The sequence below is a fragment of the Microtus oregoni genome, unplaced genomic scaffold, assembly GCF_018167655.1.
Source record: "Microtus oregoni isolate MIOR12 unplaced genomic scaffold, Mior012 000043F_ref0000047, whole genome shotgun sequence".
Classification (NCBI taxonomy): Eukaryota; Metazoa; Chordata; class Mammalia; order Rodentia; family Cricetidae; genus Microtus; species Microtus oregoni.
This window is the reverse complement of record NW_024543210.1, coordinates 9,785,001-9,810,417: the sequence shown is the minus strand read 5'-3', so window position 1 is coordinate 9,810,417 and position 25,417 is coordinate 9,785,001. Positions and strand designations below refer to the sequence as shown.

The following is a 25,417-nucleotide window of genomic DNA, read 5'->3' as shown; positions in this document are numbered from 1 at the left end:
TTTAAAAGTGATTTTATTCTTTTAATTATCTGCACACATGTGTATGAATATATGTATGGGAGCGTGTGTGCCCCCACAGGGCAGGGGATTCCCTTGGAGTTGGTGTTACAGGTGGTGGTGAGCCACCCATGGCGGGTGCTCAGAACCCATCTCCAGTCCTCCTCAAGAGCTTCCCAATACGTTGCTGAGCCATCTCTCCGGATGAGATAGGCTCTCACTAAGTTGTTAAAGATGACCTTTAAGTTACTCTGCAGCTGGGGCTAGCCTCAGACTTGCAGTCCTCTTGCCTCTGGGGTTACAGACAGGCCTACATCACCTGGTGTGAGCCATGGAGTCTGTCCCTGATGAAGATGCTGGCCACAGGTTCATTCTCCACCTGCCATAACCACTAGCCCAACCAGCTTCGGAAGTATGGTTATCAACCTGCCCTCCCTTCCCTGACACCCGCCTGTCCCTGCCCCCCTCCCCATGCACCTGCACCACACTGGGTGCCTTGTCGTCCACTGGATGGAAGGTGCCGAGTCGTTGGGGAGGCGGGTGCGGCCCGTTGCCGTACATGCAGGAGAAACAGGACTCGCCATCACAGCCGAGGTCCATGAGGAATTTGAGCAACGAAAGGCACTTTATAGCAAACATGATGGTGGCGGGGAAGGTGGTGGGGTGCGTGGCGATGTAGGCGTCGATGTTGGCGCCGTGGTCCAACAGCAGCTGCATGGTGCGCAGGCAGCCGTGGCGGATGGCCACGAGCAGGGGGCTGATGATGTCGCAGTTGGGGTCGGCACCCGCCAGCAGCAGCAGCTCAGTTGCGTACACGTTGTTGTTGACCACGGCGAAGTAGAGAGCAGAACTCCGGCGGTCCTCGTAGAGGCGCGAACGCTCGGGCGCCAGAGGCGCGTTCACGTCGAAGCGCGCGGCCAGCAGCACCTCCAGTACAGCGTCGTGGTTGCGCTCGGCCGCCAGGTGCAGCGGGCTAATGCCGCTGCGGCGCACTCGCGTGCGGCTGGTCACGGGCAGCAGCATCTGCACAATCCTGTGGGGACAGCCAGGCACATGCGGGTCAGGAGACTGCACGAGTGTGCATGGCCTGGCCAGCAGAGGGCGCCGAGGGGCCAGCCATGCTCAGTCGGCCTGTTTTCCTAGTCACAAAGCCAAAAAAGGGTGGAGCTGGCTGGTGAGTTCTGGAAAAACCTCAGCCAGATGTTCTACGGTCTCAAGCACCTCTCGTGGACTCCAGCCTAAATAAAGGATGCTTGTGGATGGAGAGGTGATGGCTTGGACGTTAAGAGCTCTGGATGATCCTCCAGAGGACCCAGTTCGATTTCCAGCACCCACGGGGCAGTTCACAACCGTTTGTAACTCTAGTTCCAGAGGACCTGAAGCACTCTTCTGATGACTGCGGGTACCAATCATACACGAGGTACGTGAACATACATGCAAACAAAACACTGATCCACTAATAATAAAGACCGTGGCTCCCAGGAATCCGGTGAAAGTGGCAGGAAGCCCCGGCATACCCACTGAAAGCCCACACTACTCTGCAGGGGTAGTAGAGTTGGGTGCTGAAATCTGGTACCAGACCCTACCCTGGATGGGAAGGAAACACTGAGAATCTGGTTCGATCGTTATGACAGCCCATAAAGCATGTCTTGTGGCCCCCACTTCACAGATGAGAACAACTGAGGCTTTGGGCAATTAAGGAACTTACTAGGAGGGGCATTTTGGGACTGAATTGTCTTTCTTCCCTCTCCTGCTACACTGGTATCGGATGGAACCTCTAGAGGTGGTGAGGGGAGGCACGGAGGCAGAAAGGGAGAAAAGTCTCAACCACCCTGTCCCCATGTCCTTCATTCTCCTCTCCTGGCTGTGTCACACCTGTTTTTAAAGTCCTTTTGCCCACTTTTGACAGGGAGAGCTCAGCCAGCCACCACCAAGGCTGGAGCTCCCACCGTCCTGGCTTCCAGCCACTGGATCGGGCTCTGATCTCAACACTCCACCTACAAATCTTCATAGGTCTCCTAGGGCACCTTTGAGATTGTATTCCTAAGAGTCTTTGACTTCCAGAGGAGGTAACCCAGAGAAGGTGCGGAATTCCCAAAAACACACAGCCAGGAAGTGAAACCGCCAAGATTTGAATTCAGATTGTCCGATCCTTTAGGCTACGCTCTTAACTACTCTCCTACTTCTGCTGTAGCAATCGGGGTGACAGCTGACAGGTCACGGGGTTTTACAATTCTCACAGCGCATTAACTGGCCTGGTCCGTTTTACCCTCACTGTAGCCCTATGGGTATCCAGAGCAAGCTTTGTCTATCTTTTTAACAGACATTACTCAGAAAACCAGCGACGAACTAGAGGTCATAGGATAAATAGCTCTAAGGCTTTGACCCAAGACCCCTTCATCTCAGCTCTTGACCCCAGGACCCCTCATCTTGGCTCTTGTCCCCTGGATCCCTGCCTCCTTCTAGAACAAGCACTTATACTGTTGATTTCAGTCCCTGATTCATCCAAGCTGACAGGTGACCTCACAGCCTCCCTGTGGGGGCTCTAAAGAGGTGGCCATGTTGGGGAAGGGGGAGGGGAAAGCAGGTGCCACCAGGCCAGTTCCCATGTCTCTTGCTTCCTGGCACTGCCCTTGCCTCTGACTTCCTGGAACCGGGATGCCAGCGACCTCCTGCTGGACTCTCCAAGGGCAGCAGTGTTATCATCAGTGATGCTGAGTTTGGCTCAGATCTGCCTCAGAAACCTCAAAAGGAAATTCACACACTCAGGGGAGCTAATTGCCTCCTAATTTTTATTTGTGCAGGCTCCAGGGGCTTGACCTCCTCTTCAGAGGTGCTGGTCAAAGGCAGGGCTGGGGCCTCTGGACCACCGCCATGACCAACAAATGCAGGGTAACAGCCGTGACGCGCCCAAGCACGGGAAAGAACAGGGACAGGGGCGGGCTGGGCGGCTGGCCCATGGGCTGGGATCTCTGCAGGCCCCAGCTGGTCTCCAGTGATTCCCTGCCCAGGCCAGGAAAAGGGGCAGGAATGTGGGAACTTGACAATATCTGTCCTGCGTCCCAGAAGCACCCAGTCAGCAACTCAGTGAGTCATCGGGTCACTGGTTACTCCACTAGGACCGCAGCGCTGGAGGTTGCTGCGCTGGGCTGGGCTGACCAGCTGGTAAAGAGAAAAGGACAGCGCTGCCATTTCACAGAGGGTGGAAATGGAGACCCCGGAGTGCAAAGGGAAGCTAATGGGTCTGAATAAATACAGGCAACAAGCCAGGGCAGAGTGGAGGTGCTGGATGAGACCCAAGGCCAGGACTTTCTGTGGCACCCCACATCTTTTTAATTAATTAAATTTTTGGTCTCTTGTGAGCCAGGCTGGCCTCAAACTCACACATAACCAATGGCCATGAACTTCTGATCCTCCTGCCTCTACCTCCCAAGAGCTGACATTGACAGGAGTGAGCCACCATGGAGGGCGCCCATGTGGACAACCCATTAGGCAGATGACTCTCCCCTACCAGGTCATTTTGTGGGGCAGAGAGCAGGAAATAAGCAGGTGACACCAAGAAATAGGCTGGATTTGCTGACTTCTCCCAGAAAGTCAAACAGACCCAGCCCAGGGTTGTTTCTGGGAGGCCCCGACAGCTTCTGGGAAGACTTCACAGGCAGCTTGGCAGTCTCTGACTTGGGACCTCAGTCCAGGCCCCCTTAGTATTAAAATCCCCCTCTCGTTGCGCTAGAGCTGGGGTCCCGGTAAAGACGCTAACTACTCCAGTGTGTGTGTGTGTGTGTGTGTGTGTGTGTGTGTGTGTAGTCTTTCCCTGACTGCTGACCTGAGTGCTGATGGCTTGCTTTAGCCCCACCCAGGAGCAGTGAGGACACGTTCAAGTTAGCTGTCATTGAGGGAAGGGGTGTTGTGGGACAGTTTAGACAACAAGGAAGCACCAGGCTCAGAACCAGCTGGACCCGCTTCACGCTGGGTCATCTCAGGCAGGGCACTAACCTCTCTAAACCACACCTATTAGACCAAATCATGACCCAATGACGCCTCCGGCTACCCTTCACTGAGGCCCCTAGACACACTTCACCTCCTCTGAGTCCCAATGAACGTGCCACCGAGCACTGCTGGGGTCAGTGCCAGGCATCCAATCTTCACAGCCACTCCTATGATTCAAACATGACCCCACGGGCTGAGCATTCTCATCTTCTTTATTCTTCAAACGCCCTAGCAAGGTGGGATTTGTACCCACACTGCAAAGTACGAACTCTCCATCTTGTTCACCAAGCCTGCTTTGGAGACGAAGGTAACACCTCACACCTTAGTCTGAGCAGCACACAGTAGACATGCAGTTGGGATGTAGTTGGAGATCAGTGTCCAGAGCACAGTGACGGCGCTCATGCCCTACTGCTCCAAGCCAGAGGAGACCTTAGTCAAAAGGTCATGGTGGCCTGACCCTTGTCAGCATCCACCCTGTCACATGAGAACTAGCCACTGCCGCTCCCAACACACTGAACCATGCAGCCAATCCTGGCATGCGTGTAACACATATCACACATGTGCAAAACGAATATTTAACGATGGTGGGTCAGACATGGTCACCAAAATACAAGCCTGTGTCTTCTGCTGGCCACAAGGGAGGTGCTAAGCTCCTGGAACTCACTCAGGCACCATGTAGGAACCCTGGCACCCTGCCCCAGGCCCACCCAATGCTGTAGACTGGTCTAAGGTGGGGCCTGGATCCCGGCTGCGTAGCTGAGGTCGGGAACCTCTGCTTTCAGGGTCCTGGGTCGCTTTCTTGCTTTGGAAGTCTACCCATGCTCTGGGTACATAAACTCCCTGTACCACACTGGAACTGAATGACAGATAATGTGTCCTAGTGACTGAGGGGTAGGGATGCTAGGCTCCTCTTTCAACCGTGCCCCAGTACCCCTCACCCTATGTGCTGAAGAACAGATACATCTGGCTAATGGCCTCGGGTCCAGGCGCTGCACTCCCGGCCATGGTTAGGCAGCGCTTTGGCAGGTGGCTGAATGCCTATGGAATGCCACATCAAATCCCTGCTCAGCCGTGGGAGGCCAGTGTGGGGAGGGCCTCTAATGCCACATGCCCAGAGTGTGAGCAAAGAGCCATGGCTCAGCCAGGTGGCAGAGGCTGCCAGGGATCCAACTTTAACCCCTCATGGGACAGCCCTTGGGAAACTGGTTGTGTATGTAGATGGCTTACAGGGAAGCCTGACGTTCCAAGGGACAGCATAGGTGCCTGGGGCCTTTGCTTCTTTTTCTGAGGATTTCCCTCTCCCCCTATATACCTTCTGCCTTACTGACAACACCAAACACAATCCGTTCTCGTTCTTCTGGCAGCCTGAGTAGTTAGAGCATTTCCCAGTTTGGCGTCCCAGGTACATGCCAGGGGATTTCTAATAATGTAAATCATCTTTCCACTACACCACTGTGGTTAATGTTTGTTTCCTTTGAAACCCATCTAAAGAAAAAAAGATGTATTTTTAAAACTGTCTTTAAAAAGTAATAAAAATTGTCTAAAATGGAAAGAAACTTGCCAGGGTCCACAGTTGGGAACCACCCAACCAATAGGAAAGTGTCTGACCTCTGGGGTTTTAGTGCGAGGCCTGGGGGCTGGCCCACTGAGGCACAAGGCTCTTAGCTACCTGGGTATTGGTTTCTTGTACTGTAAAAGGAGCCATCATGGCAGACCTGTATCTCAGAGCTCGGCAATGAGAGCACACTTTGGAAATGGTCAAAGTGTCCTCAGGAACAACCAGCATCCCACCTGCCAAGCCTCCTTTCCCACCCATGTGTGAGTGGGAAATTATTAGCAATGGTCCCTTGGTTGAGTGGGGTGTTGCAGGTTCCAGAGAGAAGCTTACTCCATGGTGTGTAAACTTCCACCATGGTCAGTTTTATGCTACCAGAGAGGGGAGCGAGCATGTTGTCAGGACGGTGCCGGCAATGGCTTTGCGTTCTGCCTCGGTGCTTATCAGTGCCTTTCTACTGGGGCCACCAGGCAACTTAGGTCTGGATACTCTGGGATGCGTGTGTGTGTGTGTGTGTGTGTGTGTGTGTGTGCGCGCGCGCACCTTCCCCTCCTGTAGATTGTTTCTAGAGAAGTTGAGCTTCTCCCACCGGAACATGAAGTGCAAGGAGAGACCCAGGGATTGGTCCCTCTGCATTGCTGTAGGCATCCCCGGTTACTTGCTAGGATGTCCTGCAAGTTATTTCTGCATCCTCCCACCCCAACAACAACAACAAACCAGTCATAAGGTCAGATTCCTCTCTGCTCCCTAAGTAGGATTAGCTGGGTCATTTGGAGCAGGTAAATTCCTGCCACCTACAAGTTGTGTGACTTTAGACCAGTCATCAACCTCTATTGATCTTAGCCTTCTCATCTTAACAAAAAGAGGTCACCATGGCCTCCACCTCAGCAAGCCCTTGAGAGGATGAGCTGGCCATGTAAGCAGTGGCAGGACCACACACCAAGCTTGTGCTCTTGTTAGCATGGTGGTAGTCACATGGGGTCACTGCATCCCTCCACAAGGAGAGTGTCCTTCACACTGACAGCCTCTGGCCTTCCTGCTCTTGCAGGCAGACTCAAACAGGTGCCCTGCCCTACCCTGCCTTCACTGGGCATCCCTAGAGAACTGTGCTGTGTATGGCGATGGCGGTACCCGGACTGACCTGTAGTTGCCCTTCTTGGAGGCAATATGCAGGGGAAGCAGGCCATCCTTGTTGGCTTTGTTGGCGTCAGCGCCCTGCGAGAGAAGAAACTCTACCACGTCTTCGTGCTCATTCTTGCAAGCCTCGTAGAGGGCCGATGCACTGTCACTGGCCTGCGTGTTGATGTCTGCTCCTGGAGGGGAAGAAGCAGAGCCGTGAGTGACCAGCAATTCCGCCATAATTCAGTGCCACTGTGGTGAGCACCTCTGAGCTAACCGCTGTGTGCTGCGCCATGCCTGTACTGGGATGTCCAAGCTAAGCTAAGTTTTTTTCATCACAGAGCAACGCCTACTCTGTTTCTCTGTATTCATATAGAACTCTGAGCAGTCAAAGCTTTCCTTAGGGTAAGCTTTTCATCACAGCCCAGGATGCAGGGCCTGAAAGGACCCGGGATAAACCTCTCATAGATGTGAAGCCAAACCTGAACCCACATGGTCGGAGCGTAGAGACCAGGCCTTCAGCCCTCACTATGGAAGGCCCTAGGCTGTGCCCTCAAGTGGCCTCAGCTCCCGCTAAGCATAAAACTCCCAAAGGAAACCCCATTGACTTTGTTAGCGGAATTTGGGTTTGATGGGTAGTTGGCCAGTTGATCAGTCTAAGGTTTCATCTCATGTAAGCTGGCCTTGAATTTCGTAAGTAGCCAAGGATAATGTTGAACTTTTGATCCTCCTGTGTCTAATTCTACAATGCTGGGTTACAGGCACATATCAGCACACTAGAGTGTACAGCATTAGAGACTGGCCATGGGCTCGTACAGGCTAGGCAAGCACTCTATCAAGAGAGCCACGTCCCTGGGTGTGGAGGTTTGTGTTGTTCTCCAGGACAAACAAGAATGAAATGGCTTCCTTGCTCCTTGTAAGCTTCACTGAGAAACTGGAGATATGGCTCAGTGGCAAAGATTATGTCCTGCTAATAGAAGGGACACTGGGTTCAGCTCCTAGCACTCACATAGTAGCCACAACTATCTAACTCCAACTCCAATGGACACAATGCCCTCTTCTGGTCTCTGTAGGTACTTACACTCATATACTACACACATATACATCATACTACACACACACACACACACACACACACACACAAACGCAATGCACACGCATACCCTTTTAAAAAATAGTAAAAGTAAATTTTAAAAAAGCAAGGAATCACTGAGCCACGCTGGCTAACTAACGCCTGGTGGCAGCCTGCCTTCTTCTCAGTCTTTTACATCTTCTGCCTCCCGTGGAGTGTGAAAGAGAACCAGCGTGCATATGACTTCCCTGCAGAGGGAAGTAGGCCTCATGCTGCAGAAGCAGATGAGCTGACGTGGCTCGTGAAGGCTGAGATCAAAGCCTTGTACCAACCACAGCTCCTCTCTCAGAGCCCTGTGCTCGCCTCGGCCTTTCAGATAACTCCGTTTTCAACAGCAGTGGAAATCTCTCTGGCCTTGAGAAAACGGCACAAGCCTCAGCGGTCCATTGGGACCGTTCAAGTTTTGTTTCATGACTCCCAAGTTCTGGAGTCCCAGGTAGCTTTTAAAAGCCTCAGTTTACCTTTTGTTGACCAGGAATCATGGTCCCACCCTCTCGTGGTTACTATGAGACGTAAATAAGGTAATAGAATTATAGTACCAGGCTCACAAGCTGCTCAACCAATGCCAACTGTCATTGGCTGACAGAGCTCAGGACAGAGACTGGCCCTGCCCTTCCCTCAGAGGAGGAGTCCAGGGGTACTTTCAACAAGCCTCTGGGCCTTGGGGTCAGGCCCCCCAGTAGGCCTAGGCTTGCCAGCAAAGCAGCATGCTCAAACAAGAAAAATATTTGTGTAGGAACTGGCTTTCGACCCCCATGAAGGGAGCAGTCCCTGCCTCAGTGTCGGCAGGGGACAAGACAGCTGCCTGGAGAGGGGAGTCCCCCTCATCCACTGTGCCCTTGCATGGCCTGCTGGCCTGGGTTCCAGGACTCCACCTTGGCCTCTATGTTCTCAGAATGTTCACTGCAGATTTATCCCTGACTACGAGCCTCATTCTGTCCTGACACACACTATGGATGTGACCTCTTCTCCCATCAAAGGCCCAGGGTCGATATTCTAGGCTGAGACCGTGTGGAGCGGTGAAGGCTGAATGCAGACACTCAGCCTCTCAAGCCTCAGTCTCCCCATGTGGAGCTAGGACGATGCCCACCTCACATTCAACCCATTATAGGTCCATGCTTGGCAAGAGGTCTGACATGCAGAAGGTTCTCACCAATTTCTTGCAGCGCAGCTCCAAGGTCTGCATAGTCTCAACCTCCCCAGTGTTCAAAAGGACACTTTTCACTCATTGGGAGTGAAAAGAAATCCCAGGGGCATTTGGGGGGAGTTGTCAAAATACAAGCCACGGTCTTGAGGTTTTTGCTACTGAAACATCATGGTACAAGCAGTACTATTTTAACTTCCCCAGTTAATATTTTTCATGGGAAATTAGGGTAGAGACCTGAGTTCAGACCCCTTGTCTGTCACTGACTTACTGTGTGACCTTGGGCAAATCCCTTTCCCACCCTGACCTTTAGTTTCAATCACGTGCAAAGCAAGGATGTGATCTCCATCTGAGGTCTTCTGGCCCCACAGTGTGATGTGGCAAAAAGGAATAGTGGTAGGGGCATCAAGAGTCCAAGAATCTAGATAGTTCTACAGCTAATTCTGTAGATAAGTCACTTCCTCTTTCCAGGCCTCAGATTCCTCTTTTTTGAAAGGAGGATGTTCTTCTGGATCAGAGATGCTGGTGTGTAACTGTAAGCACGCTAACAGCACCTCCACTGAGCCTGAACACAGCTTCAGACTGCTCAGCACAGCTCTGCAAGGCCCTGGATCGAGAGAACACCCCCAAGATGACCCCAACATAGCTTTCCTTCCCAGGTGACCTCTGAGGTCCTTGCCAGCTGTGTCCCATGACCACTCACCATGTTTGGCCAGGAACCTCAGGGCCTCCAGCTGCCCACTCTGGGCAGCCACAAACAAAGGAGTGATGCTGTAGACATTCTTGGCCTCCACCTTGGCCCCACCGCTCACCAGGATCTCCATGACCTCCAGGTCATTGCGGGAGACAGATTCATGCAACGCAGTCCAGCCCCGGTTGCAGCGGTGGTTGGTGTCTGCGTTGTATTGGACCAATATCCTCACTGCCTCTGCATTCTTCCGCTCACAGGCTGGACCAGGCAGAAGACAGACAGTCAGTGTGGCCCTGAAGATTTGGCAGTCAGCTAGGTTAATCCTCCCAACTGCCCCTGAAGAATGCAATGTCAATACCTACACCGATAGATAAACAGGGTGAAACAGAGAGTGACCGATGTGGGGTCACACCGAGAGTAAATGTCAGAAGTGGGATTCAAACCCAGAGAGTCATGTCCAGAGACTTTGTCCCCTAGAATATTCTAGAGTATCTATACTTAAAAGGATACCATTATCCTTTTCAAAGGTATATCAGATACTAGGCCTGAAAAAATCTAGACAACAAAAATGCTCATTTAACTCGGGTTAAATCCATCTTTCTCATCCTCCTCAAACCTCTCCTTCAGCTTCTTCTGTCAAAAGACCCTGAAGGTGCCCTTGGCTCTCCTATCTTCTGGCCTTTGCCCATGCTGTTCCACAAGCTTGGCCAGCTGATAAATCCCTTCCTAGGGGGTTCAGGTCAGGCATCCCTCCAAGAGGCACCCGCTTCACACATTCCCACCCCATCTCTTGCCAAGCTCTGCGTGCTTGTGCTCTGAGTATGTGCTTACACTTGCTGTAGCCGACAGACACATATCACAGCTTTCCAAGCCAAGGTTTTGGTGTCCCTCAGCATGCTGACTCCAGGACACGTGGGAAATATTGCGTGACCCCATGTGCAAGTGCAAGATCGGATTAGCATGCCCCCATGCATCTTGGAGGGGTAGTACCCTCTGGAAAGTGGACCCCTCATTCATGGGAGCAGTCTGCACGCTGCCCACCTGGCTTCTTGACTCCCTGGTCCATGAGAACCTAGAGACTTACCTTTGTAGAGTGGAGTCTCCCTGGACTTGTTAGAAATGTCGGGCTCTGCCCCTGCCTGGAGCAGCATCAGGAGGCAGTCCAGGTGCTCCCTGCATGTGGCCAGATACAGTGCTGTCTCCTCCTGCAGTGTGCGCTGGTCAATGGCCCCGGGGTAGGCTGGGGAAGAGCAGCAGATCTGTGAAGGGAGGCAGCCACACTTCCCACACACGTCCTGGCTCCCTCACAGTTCTGAGCAAGGGTGTGGAGCTGCTGCTTCTGCAATCTGTCAAGCCCAGGTGGCCTTCGTCTTGCCTCTCATGGTCCTGCTTGGGTTCCTAGCTGTAGAAATGCATTTAGATGCCACCTCCTCTGGGAAGCCTTCCCAGGTTGAGCCCCTAGCTCTGAAGTGTCTATTTCTCCCTTGTTCTCTTAGCCACTGCTAGCATGCCCATATCTCATGTAACTTTTTCTCTTAGCATGGCTGGCGGGAGTGAGGACCAGTCGGTGGCCAAGGCAATACCTGCCTGTTGGTACTATTAATTCTAATCTTTCCGAACAGGAATATGGGATTTGGAGATGAGGCAGGACTCGCACAGGGTCCCACAGTTGGTGGGGACAGCCTTGGCAGTACATAGGCATAGTTGTTCTTTCCACTGGAACATTCTGGAACAAGCTGACAGAGACTGTCCCAGAAATCAGTTCTTCCCTGTTTATATTCTAAGAATTAGGTTTTCTTGTCTGAAAGTCATGAAGAGATGCAGCAGAGGCAGCGGCAGGGGCCTGTCCACCCCCCACCGAGGGAGAGCCCCTATCCCTGCTGGCCCTTCAGAGATGGCCCTCACCTTTCTGCAGGATCTTCAGGCAGCCCAGCTGGCCGTAGTAGGCTGCCTCATGCAGCGGCAGCCAGCCCTCCTTGTTGGGCTCTGCCAGATTCTTCCCGTCCTTGATCATGACCTTCAAGGCTTCTTCATCCCCTTCCTTGATGGCCTTCAGCACGGGATCCATAGCCCTGTGGGAGCAAGTGGCAGACTTAGGCAGAGGCTGGGTCAGCGGCCTGTTTCCTGAGGGCAAACAGGACCTGCTGGAGGGTAGAAGCCACCGCCTGCCCTGGAGTCCCTCATTCTTGGGTATTCCGTCTGTTCTGGGACCAATGCTGAGCCCTCCAGCTCAGCGGATGTAAGACAACTGGGGTGGGTCCTCTGGAGCCCTGTGGCTTTCTGTGGCTGAAGCTAATGTTACACCCAGATATTCCTACCAAGGGGACTCGGGCACAGACAGTGGCTGACAGCTGCAGCGGTGTCTGCAGTAACCGGGGGCCTTTCCCAAAGATGGACCTCTGCTTTGTACCAAGCACAGCTACCTACAGGGCTGAATGACTGCAAGAGCTCCCAGAGGCATGGACCTGCCAAGGTGCCTCCCTTCACCGTCACTGCAGCCTTCCCGTCTCCCCATCGAATCTGTTATTTCTACTGCCAGCTGCTGCGAAATGACAGTACTTGAAGGATTAATAAATTAGAAGCCTTCACAGTTTAAACCTTCTAAATGTCAAAAGATTTCAAGGCTAGAGAGCGGGGCATCTTTGTTTGGCTCACTAAAGGCAATGTGTTCATTTATTCATTTGCTAGTTCGTCTGTCTGTTTGCTGGAACCCCTTCCCTTACCGAGTCAGTAGGGACCATGACTATTTAGGATCCTGGGATCAGGGGCAATGCTGGCTTCGAGGGGAGTCTCCAGAACCAGCACCCAAACCCTCCCGACTGCTTCCTCCCACAGGCAACACTTCCTCCTGCCACTCAGCCTCCGGGTTATTAATAGCAGATGGGTAAAGAGACAGAGACTCAAGGACAAAGGACTAACTAGCCAGCTAGATCCTCAAGGTCCATCAACACCATCACAGCCACCTGCTTGGGTTCCACTCAAGAGCAACCGGATCGAGCCCATCAGTCCCAGGGAGGGCCCCATGGGGTATGTGGCCACTGCTGAAGTGGAAGGGAGTGGGCTGGCTGGTCCTGTGGCCTTCGTCAGGGAGGTTACCACTATGTAATGCTCGCTATCTGACCCACCAGCTGGAGTGCATCTCTCGAGCTGGGGTTCGCAGACCCTGGGGCCCTCAGTGTCACACACTGACAGCTTCCCCATGAGCTCAGACAAAGTCCCCACCCCAAAGGGGGGAGGTTGTCAGGCATGTTAAATTACCTAGGACTAGCTGAACAGGGCCTTGGAAGACCACGTAGTCCTTTCCAACCCTACCTTGCAGAAAAGGGAGGCTGGGGGCAGCCCTCCTGAGGGGACATGCAGGGGCAGGCAGCCCTCCTTGGGGGGACACACAGGGGTGGACAGGTCCTCCTGGGGAGACACGCAGGGGCGGGCAGGCCCTCCTGGGGGGACACGCAGGGGTGGGCAGGCCCTTCTTGGGGAGACATGCAGGGGCGGGCAGACCCTCCTGGGGGGACATGCAGGGGCAGGCAGACCCTCCTTGAGGGGATACGCAGGGGCGGGCAGGCCCTCCTGGGGGGACACGCAGGGGTGGGCAGGCCCTTCTTGGGGAGACATGCAGGGGCGGGCAGACCCTCCTGGGGGGACATGCAGGGGCGGGCAGACCCTCCTTGGGGGGATACGCAGGGGCAGGCAGGCCCTCCTTGGGATATGCAGGGGCGGGCAGGCCCATTTTGGGGGGACATGCAGGGCTGGGCAGGCCCACTTTGGGGGGGACATGCAGGGGTGGGCAGGCCCACTTTGGGGGCACATGCAGGCAGTTGCACTGAGATTAGAACTGGGGCTTTCTTTTGTGTCAATCCCAAAGCCCCAAGGACAATGTGGTGCCTGTAGGGTTTAGAGAGGCCAGGAATGAGAACCGGCCAGCTGACTCCTCTTCTCTGCCACTCAGAAATGGGGTCCCACCAAGGGAAACTTTTTTGCTTTTAACTGCCACCCTGGAGTTCAGAACAAGGGGAAAGCACTACCTCCTAACTATAGCGTAAGCTCAGTGCCCCGGGCAGAACCCTCTCCTTTGGCTCTGATTAGTCCTGGCCTTTGGCATCTGGCACTAAATAAAGTATTGTGGGTGGGGATTTAGATGTGCACAGATGAGCCCCTGGAGGTGGCCTGGGGAGATACAAGACAGGGATAAAGAGAACTGGAAGCCAGCACCTAGTTCTTCCCCTGGTCCTTTGACCTTGCTAGGGCCCCAGATTCAGAGCTCCATGGAGCTCCTCCAGCACCAGGTCACAATCTCTGGAGATAGCTTAGGGGTCAGTCCCGAGCATAGCCTGAATGCCACTCCTAGTGGGCATCAGTCCTATATCCAGCTAAGCAAGAGCACTAGAATCTAGGGGACACAGTGAGAAGGGGATCTAGGGCTACAAATCTACCCCTCTCCCTGCTGCCCCCATTGGAGGTGTGAGCTTGATGGGGCCAGGTGCAGGGGTCACTTACGCCATCTGGGAGGTCTTGAACAGGCTGCTGCTATACTTCTGCATGACCCCTTGGAACAAGCCCAGGGGTGCGTGGGACGGTGCGCTCTCAGGAGGCGACAACCTGGAGGGTACAGAGCTGGCGTGAAAGAGAGAAAAGTACTCTGCATAGGAGAAGCGGGTCATGCTGGAGGCAGGAAGGAGGATGGAGAGTGAGCCGGGAGAAAGAGTCTGAGTGACAGACAGACACAGGGCTCTGAACCAAAGCAGATGGCCGGGTCCTCTCTGTGTGCTGGACACAGCTGCTGTGTCTCTGGATTATTTTTGGCCCTTGGAGGAAGCCCTTAGAGATTTAAATGACCATATAAGACAACAATGAGGTTAACCTCACCCCGCCCCCACCGCCCCCCTCCTCAGCCAACCACAAGGGAGCAGATATGAAGCAAGGTGACATTCTTCACTGGGGAGGATGTGAGAAGTGGTCGGTGGCAGGAGTCAGGCTGGAAGGCCATGGGGGTCTCGCTGGGGCTGGACAAGAGATTCCTGGGCGAGCAAGGGAACAGGAGAGCCAGTCTGAGAAGCCAAGGCACGTAGCCCTCTCCCTCACCTTGCTGGCTTCTTATAAGAGTACAGTGTGCCCCATAGTCATCTTGGGACAGCAGTCTAGAAGGTAACACAAAAGGGTGTGGACGGAAGGTCAGACAGGGTGTCAAATCCGTGTGCTACTTGCTGTGTGACCTGGAGACAGGCTCATTTTCTCTGTGCCTCAGTTCTCCCGTGTACAGTGGGATGAGAACATTCCTGTCTCAAGAGCTTGTGTGAGATGCTTAGCTGGTTCATTCTAGAGCAGTGTCCTTCAAAAACTCGTGTGTTATAGGCTTGCCCCCAGTACAGTAGTGCTGTGGCTGGGGGAAGGGATTGGATCAAGAGGCTTCTGTTCTCACCCTTGGATTTTGATTCATTGACTGGTTCAGAATTGGATGGTGTGACAGGTAGCTTTAATTGTCAGCTTGGCACAGCCTGGACTCACGTAGGAAGAGAATCTCAATGAGACTGCCTAAATCAGGCTGACCTCTGGGTATGTCTGTGGGCCTTGTCTTATTGAAGTCAGATTGATGTGTGAAGACCCAGTCCACTGTGGGTGGCACCATTCTCTAGGCAAGAGCCCTTGAACTGTAGGAGAGCAGTGAAGTCAAGGTGAGCACAAGCAAGCACACATAGGCGTCCATTTCTCTCTGCTCTTAACCATGGCTGTGAAGTGACCAGACATCTCAGGCTTCCCCGTGGTGGTGGGCTAGAACCTGGGGGTGTAAGCTGGAGTGAATTCTCTTTCTCCTAAGTTGCCTTTGTCAGAATATTTTTATCATAGCAACAGAAATGAAATGAGGGCTGGTGGCTTCATGGGGAAGCGGTGGAAATATAGGACCCGAGATGCAGTTGGCAGGAATGGTCCTTGGCCCTTGTCTTAGTGAGGGTTTCTATTTCTGTGGCAAAACCTCTGTGACTGAAAAACAAGTTGGGGAGGAAAGGGTTGATTTGGCTTACACTTCTAGATCATAGTCCATCATTGGAGGAAGTCAGGACAGGAGCTTTAACAGGGCAGGAATCCGGAGGCAGGAGCTGATGCAGAAGCCATGAAGGAGAGCTGCTTACCGGCTTGCTCCTCACAGCTTGCTCAACCTGCTTTCTTATAGAACCATGACCACCAGCCCAGGGGAGGCACCACCCACCATGGGCTGGGCCCTCCCTCCCCCATTAATCACTAATTGGAAAATGCCTTACAGATGGATCTCAAGGAGACATTTCCTCAACTGAGGCTCCTTCCTCTCTGATGACTCTACCTTGTGTCAAGTTGACACACAAAGCAGCCAGCACAGCTCTTTTCTCTCTCTCTTTTTCTTTGCTTCCTGTAAGGCAAGCAACTTTCTAATTCATGTGTTTCCACCACCATGATATCCTGCTGCACCTCAGGCCTGTAACAGGGGGCTGTTAGCCATGGGTGAAGCCTCTGAAACTGTGGACCTGAATAAATCCTTTCTCCTTTAATCCGTTTCTCTCAAGCTTTAGTCCGCAAGGTCACAGACACAGAGGGAACTCGATTCAATGCTTCTTTTTTTTTTTTCACTATACTGAGGCTCAGTCCCCTTGACCAGAAGGGCTTGTGGAGATGTGGCAGCCATTCCAATCTGGTCTTTTCTGGGGCTTCAGGGACAACAGGCTTAGCCCCTTTTCATCTTCTAGCAGGTCAGCCTTGGTACCAAGCACTCCCTACCTTGCTGCCTGGACACAGGCTGGAGACTGTCTGTGGAATTTAAGGATCCTGACCTTATAAGCCAGGGCACGGCCTCTGACTCTGTGGATCCCTCAGCAAAGCCAAGCTGTGGTGCAGAGGAGATGGCCAGGAGAGAGAAGTGGAGAGGAGGCTTGGTTCAAATCAGGCTGGAGGCCTGGCCACCTTCGCCTTCCTTGCTTCTGTTTTCTTTCTCCACTCCCAACTCATCACACCCTTCCACGCAATCTCTAAGTTGTGTAAGACACCTGATGCATTCATTTAGCAATTTTCATTCTGTACTTATTAAGGTGGGTGTTAATATTGCTGCCTTTTACAGATGAGCAAGCAGATAGTGGGAACTGCCCAGGATCCCACACAGCAGGTGAGCAGAGCCAAGGGTCAGACAGCCCCTAAGACCCCTCAATCCTGCAGAGCCTGGCTTCTTCCTGCCTCCTCACCCTGCCTTCAGCTCCATGACCTCCACACTGGTTTTGTGCCTTTGAATGTGTACAGATTCTTCCTGAACGTTGTGCCTATTTCTTTTCTTGCAAAGTGGGGTCAGGACAGATCTTGGGATTCATCGCTGCCTTTGTGGTTTAAGAAGCTCAGTTTGATATAGATCCAAGAACCCCCAGCCCTGATAAGGATGTGCACAGCCTATCTCACTTGACCTGTTTGCACAGCCCCCATGTTCCCCTCTCTCTTCCCAGCCCTAGAAAAGCAGCTTTGACCAGGCTACCTCTGGAGTCAGCATGTCTGAGCTCTCCATGAGACCCTGGAATTCCCGGTCCATGTGGCCTCTAGATATTGTCCAAATGTGTTAGCGAGATGATGCACAGTAGTAAACACTGCCACATTCACCTAAAATGAGGACCCGTCCATGTGACGTGATAACAGGAAGAAGGGTAGCCGAGATGAGGAACCAAAGCTGATGTGGTACAGTGCCACGGCAGGGTCACAGGTCTCCACCATGCAGGACAAATCTCACAGAGTACCCTCCTGATACCTCCCATGGCAGCACGGGTGTGCCATTCCCATCCTGCCCGATGAAGAAACAGACACGATGGGTTCAGCGATGTGCCAGCCCTCGCTCTGTCCCAAACCCGGTGTCAGGGACTGGGTTGGTGGATCACTGAGTCATGTATTATTATGGATCCTTAAATGCTCAGAGGCCACATGTGCGTGACAAGGCCACACACCCACAGAGCTGCAGGGAGGTGTTGAGAGCAAGGCAGGAGAACTTGTTCTAGGAGCCCTGAAATTAGAGTCAGCAGTGTGACTACTCACAGTGCTCAAGCTCGGAGTCTCGGGCTAGATGGGAAGCCAAGTGACTTTTGTGCTTTCAAAGCAAAAGAGAAAGCCCCACTTCCCCTCTGCTGGCTGCGTGAGGGGAATTCCCAGCAGAACCAACCACTGGGTTGAGTCATCTTGGTTGAGAGGAACATGCTTCCGTGGGATGTGGCTATAGGTTATGAACTAGAAGAGGTCCAGGTAGGGACTAGCTGAACCGCAACCCCCACCCCCACCCTGCTGAAACACAGCAAGCATCGCTGCTGTGTCTACCCTTCTGGGTTGCCATGCACCTTCAGGCTTTGCCTTCTTCAGGCTGCAAGCTTAGGGAGGGCATGACCAGATGCCAGGATGTACACAGGCTGTGTACAGCAATTGCGGTCCCTTGATTGGATTCGTCTGCAGCTATGCACCCCATCCCAGGCAAGTCCATCTATTGCACCCCATCCCAAGCAAGCTCATCATCTATGCACCCCATCCAAGCACATCCAGGTTTGTGTTTCCTTCCCTGGTCTCATCTGAGAAGAGCAACCTTCAATAAAGTGCAGGCATTTGAAGGCTTTGAAGACCAGCTCCAGTTGCCCACTGCTGGTCCATCGTAGTAACCTCAGGTTCTCTACATCAGGGATATACGGACCCATTTCCCCATTGGACGGGGAGTGGGTATGCCTCTTGGGAACTCTTGGGGGCCATGCTTAGCAAATAACATTCATGACTGTTCAACTTTGTCCATTACCTGGCAGTGGGGAGATGGTTCTAAAAAGAGGCCTTATGTTTGATTAGCTGTCCCCCTATAGCCATCTTTTCTAGGACCCCAGACTCCATTTTGAAGACAATGACAAATTACATTGCCAAGGTATGCTCTTGGTTTTGAAGTGTGTATTTGCCTAAGATTATTCATTAGATACCTACCATAACAAAGGCACTGAGACACAGTGATCAATGTCTCCTCGTCCCCAAGAAGTCATCATAGGAACGCTCTCAGGAGACTTTTCCAGCATGACATGAAAGCTGGCCTGTGAAGTTGAGGCGGCCATAAGTTGGGGCCCCAAGAACTCACCTAGGCAATAGCCGGAAGTGAATGCAAGCCACAGGGTGTGGGGACGATAGCTTGAATCTGCCATATCGTGTTTGCATTTTACAAGAAGACTACATGGGGACTGGAGTGTGCAGCAGAGCGTTTGCCTAGCAAGGGCCTGGGTTCCATCCCCACACCAAAAGAAAAAGAAAAGATAAAAAAGTATCCTGAAAGATGAGCAGGCTTTAGTGATTGCCATCTTGAGAAGGGATAGTAACAAGTGGTCAGGGCAGGACACACTGAGCTGGTGATATCTGACCTGAAGTCATGGCATATCCAGTAAATGACACAGAAAACCCTTGACCCTCCAGATCCGCCTCTTTCCAGTTCCTCTATTCTGTCCTTCTATTCACCCATCCCCTTGTTTATAAGTGACCATTTGATACATGGTCATGACTAGGGCTTCCGAGATCAGATGAGGGATTTGAGAACCCCTAGAAATTCACAGGCTGCTGACAGAAGCAGGCACACAAGGTTTCCAGGTAACATCCAGGGCCATCCATGAAGGAACCTCCAGGACAGACAGTAAGTGCCTTCAGCCTGCTTCGTCTGGAAGTGGTTAGGGCAGGACTCACTGAGAACAAGATAGCTAACCTGAGATCCAAAGAATGAAAAGGAATCCCTGGAGCCTGTGTGGTGTCCTGGATCTATTGGATGATATTGGAACATCCAAAGAGAAATAAGCAGGGCTCGTAGGTCCTGTACTCCCTCTAACTTCTAGCCCTGTTCATGAGTCTGCAGGAACCCTAGACCTCTGTGGCTGTGGGAGTGATGTCACGAGGCTGAAGCCCGCCTTTGAGGTGGGAGGCAAGAGAGCGGAAGGAGCATGGCTCTGCAGAATCAGCAATGCCTATGGACTGCCCTGCTCCACTGTGCACCTGCTTTGTTGATTGTGAAAAGACATAGACACGGCACAGCTTTAAGTGTGTGTGTGCCTGTACACAAGCACGGGGGGGGGGGGGGGTGAGGTGTTGCTGGTGAGAGCCTGCACCTTGTGGATGGTCAAGGTGCTGTCATGGGACAGATCCAGATGAAGGCTGCCTGACCTTGGACAAGCAGTTTCACTTTGGTTGGGCCCCACGAGGCTGGACCGATGTAAATGTCCCAGTGTGTTTCTACCTCCTTATCTCACAGAAGGGGCCAGTTCCGGAGCTCAAGGTTGTGAGTTCTAAGGACATCCCTCCCCTCCCCCCCGCCCAGGAGAGCCTCCTGAGTTAGGGAGGATGCTGCAGGCCCCCAGAGATGTGTGGCGCCTATAGCAGTCCCATATACGTCTCTGTCTGGTCCTCTCCTGAGAAAGAGGAACCTGTGTTTGACTTCAGCTAAACCAGTCAAAACAGGAAGTAAATGAGCCAGGTCCTGCACAGGGTTTCTGAGGCCCCGATGGGATGTGGTCAGGGTCAGCTTAGGAGCCTGAGGTCTTATCCTCCTCCCCACGGCCCAAGAAGACTGCCTGACATTCTCCTGGAAGGGACTCTCAGAATAGGGTGCCCTGGCCTTGGCACAGCCAGTTAGGTACAGGTGACTCGACATTAGCAAGGAGCAATGTGCATTGATGAAAACACTGATAGCTGTCACGCGGGGACAGGGCTGGCCTCATCTCCCACGTATGCGTCATGTCTGCCGTGGCTCACACTAGCGAGATCTGTACATTAAAGTTGTTAGAAGAGGGAGCAGAACTGCTGAGAATGGGTTGGGGGCTTTCCCACGGTCAAGGCCTCATAGGGGCCACTGGTTGCTGGAGACACAGATCTGAGGCCCATGGCTGGCAGTCAGATAGCCACCACCTGCTACAGCAGTTACTGTCCCCGTGCGCCTGACCTCTAACACGCGCCGCCTTGGCTGGGGTGGGGCCAGCAAAAGCACCTCCACTGTTTCTACATTTCCTTCCTAAAAGCACTTGAAGAGCAAATGCCAAGTACCTTCCTGGCTGTTCCTGCAAAGACAGTGTCCCCTGGATCAGTACTGGCAGCCACTGCACACACATGAGCGCTTGGAATGTGGCTGATGTGAATGTGAAATCCACATGATGTTAAGAACATGACAAGAGATAGTTAAGCCTTACGTATTTTGTGTGTGTATGTACATGTGGGCACGTGTGTGTCGAAGTACCCGTGTGGAGGCCAGAGAACAACTTGTTGCTTCTTTCTTTTCACCAGGTGGGTACCAGGGTCAAGCTCAGGTCACCAGTCTTGGAAGACTGTGCCCACCGAGCCATCTCACCAGCCCTTAGGTAAAATGTCTATATTGGTGATGACGAGAAATGAAGATGCTTAGTGGGATGGGGACCTGTCCCTGGCATTTGAACTGGCTTTTGGGAACCTGTTCCCCATGCTGGGTTGCCTTGCCCAGCCTTGATGAAGGGGAGGAGCTTGGTCCTGCCTCAGCTTGGTGTGCAAAGTTTTGTTGACGCCCATGGGAGAACTGCCCCTTTCTGAAGGGAGATGGAGAAGTGGATGGGGGGGGTAGGTGGGAGGCAGGGGGAGGTAACTGGAAGAGAGGAGGGAGGGAAAACTGTGGTCAGCATGTAAAATAAAAGAAATTTTTAATTAATAATATATTATATAGTGGGTCATGGTTATGTATGCCTGGATTCTCAGCAATGGGGAGACCAAGGCTAAGAGTTTGAGGCTAACCTGGGCTACACAAGTAAGACCCAGATCAGCTTGAGCTTATACAATTTGACAGTGTCACAAAAATAAATTTTTATAAAATGATGTAAATTTTCACTTGCATCTCCGACTATCTATGTGGCACTGTGGACTCGGTCTGCGACTTTTCACACAGCCTTAAGTCATAATGTTGGACAGTCCAGAGGCTGAGGAGATGAGGTGCCAAAGAGATAGGTGCCTTCTGCTGGGCAGGTGTGTTTTTAGTAGACACTGGCCAGCTGCAGCAGGAAGCCCTAGCCCCACTCTGAACAATAGTCCCCTGTATTCAGGCCTAATTCAGTAGGGAAGACCATGTCTGGGCTTTGGAGCTAGCCAATTCCAAGTTCCTAGCCTTGTGACCCTGGGTCAGTTAGTCGGCCTTAAGTTTCAGTTCCCCAACACAGAGACCATTTAAATGGTCCTTTAGAAGATTTTTTTTTAAATGGAAGCACATAGAATCAACCACAAGACATCACTGGTCCCACACTCATGGAGTCGACCAACTTCAGATAAAAATTATTTGAAAAACCGGTCTATTCTGAACCGTACATACAAACTGTTTGCTTGCCATTATTCCCCAGATGATATAACTTGACAGTTACACAGCATTTGTATTCGTTATTAAAAGTGACCTAGTAATGACTTAAAATATATAGTTGGGGTATGCATAAATTATATGCAAATACAATATTTTAAGTGAGAACCTTGGGCCACAAGCATCCTGGATCCCATCCCACTGTGACACCAAAGAGTGATTTTAGATGACAAATGCAGGTCAGATATCAGGATATTTTGTTTCAGTATGAACATCCTGGAGCATCTGACACTTGAGGGAGGCCCTGAGGTCCATCTTCCCTTCAACAGCCTGGCCTTGCTTACCTGGTCCATGGGTGGAAATGGCCTGGCTGGGGGCCGGTCTGAGGGGACACAGTGGTCTCAGCAGGGGTCGGGCCTCGAGTCTTGTCTGCCAGGCTCTGCTCGATGGCCATCTGGAGCAGCTCCTCCTCACTCAGGCTGCTGTACAAACTGTATTCCTCCTGTCCAATGGCACGCTGGCTACCCCGAGTGCTGATCTCGGTCGCCATCCTGGCCACTTCTCCTCCACCTTCTAGAAGAGAGACTCAGCAGTAGCAGGCACACAGCACGTGACAAATCCTGTGAGGAAACCAAAATCACCCCAGTCAGTCAATGAGCGCCCCCCCGAGGCAGCCATGTTTGCCCACAGGGAAGGCTATGCAATAGCCTATCTTTTAACATGCACGTATGTGTCTGCTTGTGAGTATGTACACCTGAGTGTGGGTGCATACGGAGACCAGAAGGTGTCGGGGCTCCCGCAGCTAGAGTTGCAGGTAGCTGTGCACCATGTGGTATGGGTGTTAGCAACCAGACTGGATCCTCTCCATGAGTAGCAAGTGTGCTTAGCCGCTGAACATCCCTCCAGCTCACACTTTTAAAAAACTTCATTTATTTGGACATGGAATCTGTCTGAACATCAAGCCATCTCCACAGCCATCTGTTCGCTCATCTGGACACCAATCCATCTAGCCTCCAAGGCATCATCCAGTTGTTTGTTCATCCTCTCACACATCTGTCTACCCACCTCCAGCTGTGCACACCCAGCTTCCCATCCATGCTCCCATGTGTCCTCTTCCCTGCCCACGTGTCCAAGCAGCCAACTATCCTACCCATCCGTCCATCTTCCTACCCATTGACCAAGACGTGCCCTCAGCCCCTCCTGCCTCAACTCTTTCACTTATTATTATTATTTGCCAGCCCATCTGACCTTCCAACAATCCATCCACCCACCCATCCAACCTTCCACCCATCTGTCCACCACCCACGCTTCCATCTATTCATGCCCTCAGCCACATAGCCCCCTCCTCCTACCCATTCCCTTTTACACCTATCTATGTTGGTACCCACTGCATTTCCATCCCAGGAACCCTATCTGTACAGGTATGATAGCATACATCAACTAAGAGAGTAGTCCTTGTGCAGCTACTCTGGGTCAGGCACTCTTCTGGGGACACAAAGACCTCAGCATCCTGACTCCTGCCTTGTGAGCCCACACAGTGTCATGTGCATTCCTCCCATCCAGTCCCAGCTGCGCCCCACACTGGCACATCGAGCCTGCTCTTCTCTGTGGGAGGGCTGAGAATGCTGGGGATGAGTCAGACATGGGCTCACGCTTGGGATGGCATGATCTGGTTAAGACCGGCCATCACAACAGTTCGTTGCAGGGCCTCTTCTAAAGGATACAAATGCCTGGAAGAGAACAGAGCAGGCAGAGCCATGCTCTTTCAGCTAATGAAATCAAGCCAGCCCAACCTGTGATATTTACTGGCTTGCAACAGTGTGGCCACAGGTCAATGGTTCTCAGCCCTGGCTGAGCATTCAAGTCACATGAGGTCTTAAAAAAAAAAACACATGCCCCGCCAAGTGCCAGCATTCTAGTCCAGCAAATATGTGTCCCCTCCCCCAGAGACAGATGTCCTTCTCCTTCCCCTTGGATATTGGGTCCAAGCCCTTGAGAATTGCTCTCCCAAGTGGAAGCAGGCACACCAGGCACATGAGAGAGCTCTTCTGACATGTCCAGTGGAGAGAATTTCCCATGAGACCTGCTTCTTTACAACCTGAGCCCCTAAGAGAATACACCAGGCTCCTGAGGGTAGGCAAACTCCACCCATCAGGGTCCCTGCCCAGTTGATGAAAACCCTCCTCCGCCAGTGGGAAGCCAACACCCACTCCTAAGCTGCACTATCCTCAAGTGAGTAGGAACCTCCATGTCGCAGCCCCCACCCCAGCCTACAGCTCAGTCCTTTCTCATCTTTTCTAAGGACTGCTTTGCTATGTGTTCTTGTGGCTCCAATTAACTGGTACCCAGGAGACCAGTCCAACCCTTCTCAGAGAAGCCATCCTACAGCCCAAACACCAAGAGGCATTCACTTCATTAATGTTGAAGGGTTCAAATTCAAATCTAAGCAACACATCTGCCCCTGCCCCACACATTTCAAATGAAAATGGTAGAAAATGTCAATGCCAAGGAGTGTATGAAGGCTACCACAGAGAATTAGGGTCATCAGGGATAGTGTAGGGTCATTGCCTCCCCAGCACCAGGAGGAGTGGAAAAATAGCAAAGCCACTTTGGAAAGTCAATGGTGTTTGCTGAAGCTGACCACACAAATGGCCTAGAGATCCTCTTCCAGCTACATCTCAAAGAACTAGGGACACATATATAGAAAAGTAAGGTCTAGAATATTCAAGGCAACATCACTCATCTAAACCCAGCTGAAACAGATCCGCAATGCCCACCAAAATAAATGACCTAACTAACATAGGAACCAGGCAGGCTGTGGAGAGCGTGTACCCAAGAAAACACAGCCTTGCACAAGAATGACTCAAAACAACTCTGAGTCTTATATACATAGTTCACATGTATATACATGATCACACTTAGATCAAGTTCTATAACAGGCTAAACTACCTACAATGATGGAACCCAAAGGCTTAGTTCTTTTGAGAAGCAGCAGTCTGCTGGAGTATTGCAGGGACCACAGTGCAGGCGGATTCCTTGAGTATCCACTGCAAAGTATTTTCATGGCACAGTGAGTACCTGTAAGGGTTCCTGGAACCATTCACACGGGACTTGTGCACACATATTTCTACATGAGCATGCTACATTGCTGGGACCTACAACTCAAAAACACAGAAAATACCAATTAGAAAGTACCATGTCTGAGCCCTACCTCAATCCCCAGCTCTCAGAGTCCTGGAGTGTGGTCTGGGTATCAGCCTGTCAATTTGAAGATGAGCCCAGGCAGGTGGGAACCACTGATGTGGGATTCCCCTCTGTATGCTGTTTGTATGTATGTATGTTTTATTACCACTGGTTAATAAAGAAACTGTTTCAGCTAATGGCTTAGTAGAGTAAAGCCAAGCAGGAAATCTGAACATAGATATGGAGAGAAAGAAGGCGGAGTCAGGGAGACGCCATGTAGCTACTGAAGGAGAAAGAGCCACTTC

General features: G+C 52.1%; 1 protein-coding gene across 1 annotated transcript in view; it reads right to left on the bottom strand.

Annotated features, from left to right (window-relative positions):
* Positions 1–25,417, bottom strand: part of Asb2 (ankyrin repeat and SOCS box containing 2) — a 37,461-nt gene that overhangs the window by 3,059 nt on the left and 8,985 nt on the right. Inside the window, exons 2-8 of the mRNA XM_041633254.1 lie at positions 22,274–22,549; positions 14,126–14,227; positions 11,534–11,700; positions 10,713–10,868; positions 9,641–9,886; positions 6,684–6,855; positions 475–1,030 (exon numbers count right to left, since the gene is read on the bottom strand). Of these exons, the coding sequence (XP_041489188.1) occupies positions 475–1,030; positions 6,684–6,855; positions 9,641–9,886; positions 10,713–10,868; positions 11,534–11,700; positions 14,126–14,227; positions 22,274–22,479 (1,605 nt within the window). The 5' untranslated portion in view covers positions 22,480–22,549. The remainder of the gene's footprint in view (positions 1–474; positions 1,031–6,683; positions 6,856–9,640; positions 9,887–10,712; positions 10,869–11,533; positions 11,701–14,125; positions 14,228–22,273; positions 22,550–25,417) is intronic.